Below are 12,477 nucleotides of genomic sequence, written 5' to 3' on the forward strand. Positions count from 1 at the left end.
TAGAACAGCAACCTACTCAGCTCCGGGGTATCATTGGACTTGTCTTCACACCAACAGAAAACTGCTTAGAATTTAGAGGATGACACAGAGGCAGGAACTGCAAGTGGTAAACAATGGGCATAACTGGTCTTCAGCCAGGGAAGTAGGTAGGAAGATTTAGGTTGCTGCTTTCACCACACCTGGAGTATTGCGTACAGTTTTGGTCTCCTAATCTGAAGAAAGACATTCTTGCCATAGAGGGAGTACAGAGAAGGTTCACCAGACTGATTCCTGGGATGGCAGGACTTTCATATGAAGAAAGACTGGATAGACTCGGCTTGTACTCGCTAGAATTCAGAAGATTGAGGGGGGATCTTATAGAAACTTACAAAATTCTTAAGGGGTTGGACAGGCTAGATGCAGGAAGATTGTTCCCGATATTGGGGAAGTCCTGAACAAAGGGTCACAGTTTAAGGATAAGGGGGAAGTCTTTTAGGACCGAGATGAGAATGTATTTTTCCACATAGAGTGGTGAATCTGTGGAATTCTCTGCCACAGAAAGTAGTTGAGGCCAGTTCATTGGCTATATTTAAGAGGGAGTTAGATGTGGGCCTTGTGGCCTAGAGGGATCAGCGGGTATGGAGAGAAGGCAGGTACAGGATACTGAGTTGGATGATCAGCCATGATCATATTGAATGGCGGTGCAGGCTCGAAGGGCCGAATGGCCTACTCCTGCACCTATTTTCTATGTTTCTATGTTTTCTTTTACTTCTTCTTCTTTTTTTAAAATTAGAAGTACGGTAAGTTACAATGCTACACAACACATATGTCTTAATACATTTTTTGTACCGCTTCATTTTTTGAGCTTTAAGGAAAAGATAGAAGTAAAGAAAGTGCGCAAGAGTCGTGAAGGTGCAGGAGAGTGTTGAGAAAAGAAAGCCCCTTAGAAAAGAAGTTAGAGAAGGAAGTAAAGAAAGAAAGTAGACCCTAGAAAAGAAGGAAAAAGAAAGGAGAAACAATCGCTCTATTATAACATTAAACTCCGCAGAAAGGGGACTACCAACCAAGTCTGTTTTTGTTGGGGGGGTTTTTTTTTTACCCCCCCGTTGCCAGACCCTGGCACCTTTTATTTATTTATTTATTTATTTATTTTAAAAATTACTATTGCACCTTATGCTTGTAATAGTTCCAAAAACGTAGACCACGTCTTTTGGAAGTGGTCTGCTTTGCCTGCTAAGAGGAATCTCATCTCTTCCAGATGTAGTGTTTCAAACATATTTGATATCCACATTTTTATTGTTGGTGTAGGCGCATTTTTCCAGAATTTAAGTATGAGTTTTTTTCCCCATTATTAGGCCGTAATTGAGTAAATTCTTCTGAAACACGTTTAGTTCAGGGTTACCTTCCGATATTCCAAAAATAATCCATTCTGGTTTTGGTCCCAGTTTTATTTTAATTAATTTTGTAAAGATGTCAAATATTTCATTCCAGAATTTTTGTATTTTTGTACAAAAAACAAAAGAATGCGCTATGGTAGCTTCTTGACACAGACATTTATCACAGATGAGTGAGACATTAGGGAAGAGTTTATTTATTTTAGTTTTTGAATAATATAGTCTATGTAATGTTTTGAATTGGATGAGGGTATGTCGTACGTTGATCGAACATTTATGCACCTGTAGTAAGTGATTATCCCAGCTCTCTTTTGAAATTTTTATAGCTAATTCTTGTTCCCAGTCTCTTCTAATTCCATCAGTTGTGGGTATTTCTATGTTTAAGATGATGTTATATAAGTACGATATTAGATTCGCTGATTCCGCCTTTGTCTTCATTGCTTCATCCAGTAAGTCTGTAGGCATATTATGATAGTCTTTTGTGTATTTTTTCAGATAATTACGAATTTGAAGATATTTAAAATATTGATTATTTTTCAAATTATATTTCAGTTGTAGTTGTTGAAATGATAGTAATTTTCCCAATTCATACAGATCTCCGAGCGTTTTGATTCCCATTCTTTCCCATTGTATGAATGATTTGTCTATAATTGATGGTTTAAACGATGGATTATTAACTATTGGTATTAAAAGAGATAGGTTTCTTAATTTTAGATTCTGTTTTATTTGTTTCCATGTTCTAATTGTGCTATGTATAATTGGATTTTTATTATAATTTTTGTTATTCAGATGTATTGGTGAGAGGAGAGTCGCTCCTACATTACACAGAGAGCAGTCCTCTCTTTCCATTACAATCCAGTCCACCTGCTGGGCAGAATTGTCCAGCAGGTGAATCATATTTTTAATATTTACTGCCCAATTATAATACATAAAGTTAGGGAGCGCTAGACCACCCAACTCTTTTCGTTTATTAAGGTGTGCTCTTTGTATTCTATGGGATTTATAATCCCATATAAAATTTGTAATGTCTGAGTCCAATTTTTTGAAAAACTTTTTTGGGAGATATATAGGTATTGATTGAAATAGGTATAGGATTTGTGGTAAAAAGATCATTTTTATAGCGTTTATTCTGCCTATTAGGGACATCGGAAGTGTTTTCCAGAATTTAATCAAATTATTTAGTTTCTTAAGTAAGGGATTATAATTGGCTTTAAACATATCATGGTAGTTTCTAGTAATTTCAATTCCCAAATATTTGAATTTTTCTGTGGCTATTTTAAAGGGGAATTTCCGGAGGTGTGTTGAGTCTTTTGGTTTTATCGACATAATTTCACTTTTGTTCCAGTTTATTCTATAACCTGAGAAGGATCCAAAGTCCTCAATTAAATTTAATATGTTTGGTATACTAATTTGTGGTTTTGTGATGTACAATAGTACATCATCGGCGTATAAAGATATTATGTTATTTGAGTGTTTTGTATTATAACCATAAATATCCGGGTGTGTTCTTATTTTTTCAGCAAGGGGTTCAATTACCAAAGCAAATAACAGCGGTGATAATGAACATCCTTGTCTATTACGCCTTGATAATTCAAATTTCATGGATAGTATATTATTAATAATAATAATAATGGATGGGATTTATATAGCGCCTTTCTAATACTCAAGGCGCTTTACATCGCATTATTCATTCACTCCTCAGTCACACTCGGTGGTGGTAAACTACTTCTGTAGCCACAGCTGCCCTGGGGCAGACTGACGGAAGCGTGGCTGCCATTCTGCGCCTACGGCCCCTCCGACCACCACCAATCACTCACACACATTCACACACATTCACACACAGGCGAAGGTGGGTGAAGTGTCTAGCCCAAGGACACAACGACAGTATGCACTCCAAGCGGGATTCGAACCGGCCACCTTCCGGTCGCCAGCCGAACACTTAGCCCATTGTGCCATCTGTCGTCCCAGATGTTAGTATTCTAGCCGTGGGTTTGTTATATAATAATTTTATCCATGCGATGAAGTTCTCTCCCATTTGGAATTTTTGCTATACTTTAATCATATAATCCCATACTACTTGATCAAACGCTTTTTCTGCGTCCAGTGAAATGATAGATAACTCTTGGTCATGAGATTTATGTGAGTGCATTATGTTAAGCAAGCGTCTCAAATTATTGAATGAGTGTCTCTTAGGTATAAATCCTGTTTGATCCTCATTTATTAGTCTACTAACATACCTGCTTAGTCTTCTGGCTAGTGTTTTCGCTATTATTTTTTGATCCGTATTTAACAGAGCAATAGCTCTATATGATCCTGGTTCTTCTATATTTTTATCTTTTTTAAGTATTAATGTGATCGTTGATTCTGCTAATGTTTCAGGTAAGCTTTGCTCTTTAAGCTTTACTCCTGCACCTATTTTCTATGTTTCTATGTTTTCAGAGGACAAAGTAACACATGACATCCGCTGCCCAGCTATTGGTGTGAATCTCAACCGACTGAAGGAGTCTGATGTGTGCACATGCTGTTGGGGCTTTGGAAAATCTATTACAAAGCCTGTGTCCTCAGAGTTAAGAAACACGGCGTTGGCCTGAGCTTGGAGACCTTCCAGTATGATCAACTTCCTCGCACTCCTGTGGGTGAGCTCTAGAGATGGTCACATAATGCCTGACTGCTGTGGTCAAGAAAACTCAAGACAAGTGAAATCTGCTTACCGCCATGATGGCTAAGGACTAATATGAACAATGGGAAGATAGACACAAAATGCTGGCTATCATGCTGGCATTTTGGCATGATAGCGGGGCAGGCAGCATCTCTGGAGAGAGGTAAAGGGTGATGTTTTGGGACGAGACCCTTCTTCAGACAACGAAAGGACTTACACAGTCTTGTAAAAGACTAATCGAACTTTTTAGCCACTGACCTGGCCAGTACCAAGCAGTCGTTCCAGGTGCGACAGAGGTTCACCTGCATCTCCTCCAACCTCACTATTGCATCCGCTGCTCTAGATGTCAGCTGATCTACATCGGTGAGACCAAGCATAGGCTTGGCGATCGTTTCGCCAAACACCTCCGCTTGGTCCGCATTAACCAACCTGATCTCCCGGTGGCTCAGCACTCCCATTCCGTATCCGACCTCTCTGTCCTGGGCCTCCTCCATGGCCAGAGTGAGCACCACCAGAAATTGGAGGAACAGCACCTCATATTCCGCTTGGGGAGTCTGCATCCTGGTGGCATGAACATTGAATTCTCCCAATTCTGTTAGCCTTTGCTATCTCCTCCCCTTCCTATCTCACCCTCATCTCTCCCTCCTCCTCCTTTTTCCTTTCTTCTCCCCGCCCCCCGCCCCCCCCCCCCCCCCCCCCCCCCCCCCCCCCCCAATCAGTCTGAAGAAGGGTTTCGGCCCGAAACGTTGCCTATTTCCTTCAGTCCATAGATGCTGCTGCACCCACTGAGTTTCTCCAGCTTTTGTGTGTACACTCTGTGGACAAACCTTTGTTCTCCTTCAGGTAGTCAACCTTCATCCACCCCAACCCCATCATATCTTCAATGATCAATCAGCCCTATTAGGCCAGTTCATGATGAAGCGGTGTGGTCTATAGTCTGAAGAAGGGTTTCGGCCCGAAACGTTCCCTATTTCCTTCGCTCCATAGATGCTGCTGCACCCGCTGAGTTTCTCCAGCATTTTTGTGTGGTCTATAGTCATGTTCGTTAGGGCCCAGCTGCCGGACACCATCTTTGAAAGACTGTCAGCAATCTCCAGCACTGAACGCTAGTAGATTGTCTTTAACCACAGGGGGAAACTGGCTCACGGCATTAGGGCAAGCAAAGGCACAATTGTAATGCAAATTGAATTAAATACTTTGCTTGCATCCCCAAGGTATGCAAATAGTCGCCCGTAAAAGGTGCTTGTAAACTTACAATCCGCCCTCCACACCCCCCCCCCCCCACCGCGCCAGATCCCTCTTTGTTCTTTTGTAATGTTCATGTTTGTCCTTAGCCATCATGGCGGTAATCGGATTTCACTTGTCTCGAGTTTTCTTGACCACAGCATTTATCACAAAGTGTGATTAATTAACTTTAGTAATTCATGAGTTTGATGTATATTGATTTTGTGATGGTTTTGATTTTTGCAATATGGACAAGTTATCATTGTGATGATCATTGAGGGATCAAGCTCAGTGTACTGAATTGGTTTCAGCTTCTGACATTGCACTCAACAGTATTACCACCGTAACCAAGAGCCTGCTAAGGGAAATTATTAAAAGACGTATTAAAAGACAGAAAATAACAATGTACCTGATGGTAGCCATTGTAGTCTGAGTTTGGAGGGAGAGGGAATCCAGTTGCCAGGAAAACCTCTCCTTCCATCATCTCTGGCTTAATAAACTCCTCCAAGTATGTTCTGCACAGCCGCCTATCCCAATCATCTGTGATATGCCCTCCGTACATAATTTCACCGAACAGGTAGCGTAAGTCATCATAGGGAACCTGCAATACAAGTCAATATTTATCCAAAATGGAAATCACTAGAAAAGTGCACCAATCCCACCAGCAGCTGCGGAGATAAAAGCTGAATTTGTGTCGCATTTGAAAACCAACCATACATGACTCTGTTATTCCTCTCTATAAAACCTGTATGCTTATGCCCCTGTCCCACTTAGGAAACCTGAACAGAAACCTCTGGAGACTTTGCGCCCCACCCAAGGTTTCCGTGCGGTTCCCGGAGGTTTTTGTCAGTCTACCTACCTGCTTCCACTACCTGCAACCTCCGGCAACCACCTGCAACCTCCGGGAACCACACGGAAACCTTGGGTGGGGCGCAAAGTCTCCAGAGGTTTCCGTTCAGGTTTCCTAAGTGGGACAGGGGCATTACAGTATTTTAATATTCAGCGTAGAACAATGTTCATTTCCATAGAACAATTTTCTCTTCCATCTAGATGGAGTTTATTGTTGCATCTTACAGCAACCATGTTAAATCATGTAGTTATGATTGATATGTCCCCTGAAAAATGATGCAAATAGCACAACTCAATCAAACAAACCTATTTTCTTTCCCTCTCCAGCCTCAGATATGGGACGCATCTTAAAAAGAGGAATTGAATCAATTACTGAAGATGAGAGAGACTTATTTATTTCACAGACGTTCCATGGGTCATCCATATTTGATTAAAGAAAGTAGCAAGCAGACTGCCCACAGTTCTTTTTACCAGCTAAAACCTATAAATGAGACACACACATCTTCCTTCATTCAAGTTTGATCTCGAATGTAGTATGCAATGAATAAAACTACACATTTAGATTTTTCAGAGAAAAAAAGGATTATCGACACTAATTTCCAAACACATTCAAAGGATGTTCCAGAGTGCCATGTGATAAAAATTGAACTGAATTGAGCCACCATAAACTAAATGGTCTGGTAATAAAATAGATCATTAAATATAACAATTTTCAATAACATTCTTTTTCAAAAGCATCAAATTGTCAGGTACTTAATAGTAATTTTATTGGAGTTCAGTTCATTGATAAGATAGGGAAAAAGAACAATGTAAGGATCTGAGTCATTGTTTCCCCACAGAGTCGGAGTTAAGATGTGTTATGAATGCTGTGAGCACCTTTTTAATCCTCATTTATTTTTATCTTTGATTGTCATTCAGTGGGGAAAATATGTAAATGATTTGTTCACTCTTATATGTATCCTTCCACTAATCTTCAATTTCTAGACCTTCCTGAGAAATGATCGGGGCAATTCTCTGCTGGCAATTGAGAAACCAAAGGACATGGTTCCAACTATGCACCTTTATTGCTCAGCTTGATACAGATAAAAGATGAAACGCATTAAGAAAATAATATTCTCATCTTAACCAGAAATTGTAATGTACTCTGCTGCACCAACAGCTGTGCAGACTGCAATCACTCTATCATATGCTGCAGCCAGCACTGTTCAATAACTGGATATTTTTTATGAGAATAATGATAAATAAAACATCCAAGTTTTCATTAAGAAAGTATAAATTCAGCAAAAAAACAGTTTGCTTTATCCACTGCCTCTCAGAGCCTCTGAATATCTCAAATCAGTGTGTTTTTCTTTGTTCTCCTGGAAAGGTAGCAGGTGCTTTTTGCAGAGAAAGACCACACAATCATACAACCAAGATCATAAGATCGTAAGTAATAGGAGCAGAATTAGGCAATTTGGCCCATCAAGTCTGCCCCACCATTCAATCATGGCTGATCTACCTCTCCCTCCTAACCCCATTCCATGGAGAGGAGGCAGGAGAATGGGGTTAGGAGGGGGAAGGAGATCAGCCATGATTGAATGGTGGGGCAGACTTGATGGGCCAAATTGCCGTTACAACTATGTATAAAGCTTTGTGATTTTCACACCGAGAACCAAGATACAAACGTGGCCTTCAGCACACAGCATGTTAGCTGGTTGTGTTAATTATGCATGCTGTCCATTTTGTTAAGTAGGCAAATGAATGCCTGAGCAGCAAATGGCATTTGCCATGCTGGACTGATTAGGATACATTAGGACACTGCTTTGGAACATTATTTCACAGCACTTTTGTTTCTCAGTTTTAGTGAAGTCCATAATGATTAGGATTTTCAGTATGCTCAAACCTCTGCTGTAATATTGATCATCAACATGAAAAGCTTCTGAAAATATAAAAGCAGTTATCAGGTAATTAGGCTGAGAAAAATTAAACTGAAATACAGTACTAGTATGAAAAAGGGGATATATTCTCTGCCCTCCATAATGTTTGGGCCAAAGACTCTTTACTTAATTATTTGCCTCTGTACTCCACAATTTGAGATTTGTAATAGAAAAAAATCACCCAGGTTTGATCGTAACTACAGGAACTGTCTGTATGGAATTTGTACGTTCTTCCCGTGACCTGCGTGGGTTTCGTCCAAATTCTTCAGTTTCCTCCCACACTCCAAAGATTTAGTTTAGTTTAGTTTAGAGATAGAGTGTGGAAACAGGCCCTTTCGGCACACCGGGTCCACGCCGACCAGCGATCCCCGCACATTAACACTATCCTATACCCACTAGGGACAATTTCTTTTTACATTTACCAAGCCAATTAACCTACAATGTACAGGTTTGTGGATTAATTGTCTTGGTATAATTGTAAATTGTCCCTAGTGTGTGTAGGATAGTGTTCATGTGCGGGGATCACTGGTCAGCATGGACTCGGTGGGCCGAAGGGCCTGTTTCCGTGCCGTATCTCTACACTAAACTAAAACAAGAAAGTGCAGAACTTTAGGTATGTTCTTGTGAAACAGCAGACCAAATTCGACGGGCCGAATAGCCCTTTCATGCTCCTGTTTCATACTCTCTGTTGACAGACTGCAAACAAAATCCCTCTTGTCACTCTCTTCCAAAGTCATACTCTTGGATATTTGAGTGGGAACACACACCCAGAATCAAAAGCAATAAAGATATCTCTTAGGTCCAGGTCAGTTTCATTTATTACGGACATCAAAAGCAGCTGCATTTCATGGCTGTCACTGAGAATTTCACTGAGTCCCTCCAAGAGGAAACCGTACCTAAGAAACCTGAAATTATAATGACATTGCCTGCCTGGGGAACTGCAGCATCTGAGACTCTTCCTAAAAGGATTGCCACTGTCCAAGGTGCAAACTCATTATTTTCGTATCTTATGAAAGTTTGCCAATCTCACAGGGGCCTAGAAATTGAATTACACATTGTTAATTTTTTCAACATTATGTAATGAAATATTGATTATTTCCCCTCCAGAGTGAAACATGTTAATGGCTTTTTTGGTTTGTTTATTTGTCCCAAGAACTTTGATCTAGGTCACTAACCCTATTGTCTCTGACGTGCTTTACATAGATTCATAGATACATAGAAAATAGGTGCAGGAGTAGGCCATTCGGCCCTTCGAGCCTGCACCGCCATTCAATTTGATCATGGCTGATCATCCAACTCAGTATCCCGTACCTGCCTTCTCTCCATACCCCCTGATCCCTTTAGCCACAAGGGCCACATCTAACTCCCTCTTAAATAGAGCCAATGAACTGGCCTAAACTACCCTCTGTGGCAGAGAGTTCCAGAGATTCACCACTCTCTGTGTGAAAAATGTTATTCTCATCTCGGTCTTAAAGGATTTCCCCTCTATCCTTAAGCTGTGACCCCTTGTCCTGGACTTCCCCAACATCGGGACCAATCTTCCTACATCTAGCCTGTCCAACCCCTTAAGAATTTTGTACGTTTCTATAAGATTCCCCCTCAATCTCCTAAATTCTAGCGAGTACAAGCCGAGTCTATCCAGTCTTTCTTCATATGAAAGTCCTGACATCCCAGGAATCAGTCTGGTGAAACTTCTCTGTACTCCCTCTATGGCAATAATGTCCTTCATCAGATTTGGAGACCAAAACTGTACGCAATACTCCAGGTGTGGTCTCACCAAGACCCTGTACAACTGCAGTAGAACCTCCCTGCTCCTATACTCAAATCCTTTTGCTATGAATGCTAACATACCATTCGCTTTCTTCACTGCCTGCTGCACCTGCATGCCTACTTTCAATGACTGGTGTACCATGACACCCAGGTCTCGTTGCATCTCCCCTTATCCTAATCGGCCACCATTTAGATAATAGTCTGCTTTCCTGTTTTTACCACCAAAGTGGATAACCTCACATTTATCCACATTATTATTTTACATTGTTGGGTCATTCTGAGATGACGGACTCACTGCCAAAAACAGGACTAAGATGGTTACCATGTATGTCTATGACTTATCGTCATCCTCTTATAGACAATATACAATAGGTGCAGGAGTAGGCCATTCGGCCCTTCGAGCAAGCACCGCAATTCAATGTGATCATGGCAGATCATCCACAATCAGTACCCCGTTCCTGCCTTCTCCCCATATCCCCTGACTCTGCTCTCTTTAAGAGCCCTATCTAGCTCTCTCTTGAAAGTATCCAGAGAACCGGCCTCTTCACTGCCTGCTGTACCTGCATGCTTACTTTCATTGACTGATGAACAAGGACCCCATAGATCCTATTGTACTTCCCCTTTTCCCAACTTGACACCATTTAGATAATAATTTTCCTTCCTGTTTTTGCTACCAAAGTGGATAACCTCACATTTATCTACATTAAACTGCATCTGCCATGCATCTGCCCACTCACCCAACCTGTCCAAGTCATCCTGCATTCTCATAGCATCCTCATAGCATCCTCCTCACAGTTCACACTGCCGCCCAGCTTTGTGTCATCTGCAAATTTACTATGTTACTTTGAATCCCTTCCTCTAAATAATTGATGTATATTGTAAATAGCTGCGGTCCTAGCACCGAGCCTTGCGGTACCCCACTAGTCACTGCCTGCCATTCTGAAAGGGACCTGTTAATCCCTACTCTTTGTTTCCTGTCTGCCAACCAATTTTCTATCCGTCAGCATTCTACCCCCAATACCATGTGCCTTCTTGGCTTTCTGTGCATTGTAACAACTCTGCATCATCCACAACCATCAGTCATCTCAGTGCTATAGAGAACAAAGCTCCCTCTTGGTTGTCACTGATCACATTCGCTGGATGACTTCAAGTCTGCCCTCACAGTAATTCAGAGTTATTTTATTTTTCACTTTAAGATGACCAGTTTAATACACCATCATGGAAAACATAGGGACATTAGATTGGGAATTAAAACACAATAACAAAACATTCTAGTCAGATATGTCCATGCAGATATTTGATCTGTTATCACAAACGTAATAGCTGTATTTATACATGTTAAATTCAGTGCACAAGTAGTACCAGACACAGTTCTTTTAATGAACCTACTTATTTCTATTCAGTAATGCATATAATAGCGATTTTAATCAAAATCAAACTCATCCCTGTCAACTGAGAAGAGAAGGGAGTGATATGAAGGATTAATAGCTCAGTAAAAATTATTCAGCATGCAGAGGCAAAACCTCTCTGCAAACCACACAAAGATTTATCGAAGCAAATCGTGAATGTATTGTTGCTAACATGTTAAAACATCATTCTTATAATGATATTCCAATTCTTATAACACTGAGTCCCATAGCTCTCTAGACTACTTCTTCCCACTCTGCTTCTTGTAAAGACTCCATACCAGGGGTGGGGAATCTGCGGCCTTCTATGCCATTAAGTGCGGCCTTTTGAATGAATCCAAATTTTGTGGAACAAATCCTTTTATTTTTATTTTATTAATATGTTTTTGTTCGTCTTTTATTATTTTAATTTTAATCTTAAAATGAACGTATTTTAAAATATCAAAGAGTAAAAGAAGATTCAACTAAATAATTCTCCCCGACTGATGGCCGCAATTAATGCATTAGTAAGTCATGAGGGCTATTTTAACACCTGTTATGCTCATTATCGGGACGACAGATGGCACAATGGGCTAAGTGTTCGGCTGGCAACCGGAAGGTAGCCGGTTCGAATCCCGCTTGGAGTGCATACTGTTGTTGTGTCCTTGGGCAAGACACTTCACCCACCTTTGCCTGTGTGTGAATGTGTGTGAGTGATTGGTGGTGGTCGGAGGGGCCGTAGGCGCAGATTGGCAGCCACGCTTCCGTCAGTCTGCCCCAGGGCAGCTGTGGCTACAGAAGTAGCTTACCACCACCGAGTGTGACTGAGGAGTGAATGAATAATGCGATGTAAAGCGCCTTGAGTATTAGAAAGGTGCTATATAAATCCCATCCATTATTATTATTATTATTATTTACTTCTAATGCGACTCTAGAATGTACTTGAATCTCCCACAAAAAGCAGTCACAACAAAGTCATTAAAAGGATAGTTAATTTTAGAATTAGATCATGAGTGAACATTTCTAAAATGTGGTATGCCATAGGTGAATGTGTTAGTTAAAATATTTCAAAAATGTTTGGCATTTATTGGGCGAAGATGGACAAAATCAATCCCACGTTTACGTTTCACAATAACATCCATCCATCTTTCGGCAACTCACTCAATCAACATATTTCAGATAATAGGCTAAAGAACCAGAGGTGATAAAGTCACTGTGATCCGGAATCCATGCTTGGGTGACTGGTGGGTGCAGGTTCAATTAGAACTCACAAGGAAATCTGGTAAATATTGCAAGATCTC

At 40.7% G+C, this 12,477-nt stretch overlaps 1 protein-coding gene across 2 annotated transcripts in view; it reads right to left on the reverse strand.

Annotated features, from left to right (window-relative positions):
* Positions 1–12,477, reverse strand: part of dnah9 (dynein axonemal heavy chain 9) — a 325,024-nt gene that overhangs the window by 29,633 nt on the left and 282,914 nt on the right. For both annotated transcript variants that reach the window (XM_033044073.1, XM_033044072.1), the window contains one exon: positions 5,666–5,857. In XM_033044073.1, the coding sequence (XP_032899964.1) occupies positions 5,666–5,857 (192 nt within the window). The remainder of the gene's footprint in view (positions 1–5,665; positions 5,858–12,477) is intronic.

Source organism: Amblyraja radiata, chromosome 26 (genome assembly GCF_010909765.2).
Source record: "Amblyraja radiata isolate CabotCenter1 chromosome 26, sAmbRad1.1.pri, whole genome shotgun sequence".
Lineage (NCBI taxonomy): Eukaryota > Metazoa > Chordata > Chondrichthyes > Rajiformes > Rajidae > Amblyraja > Amblyraja radiata.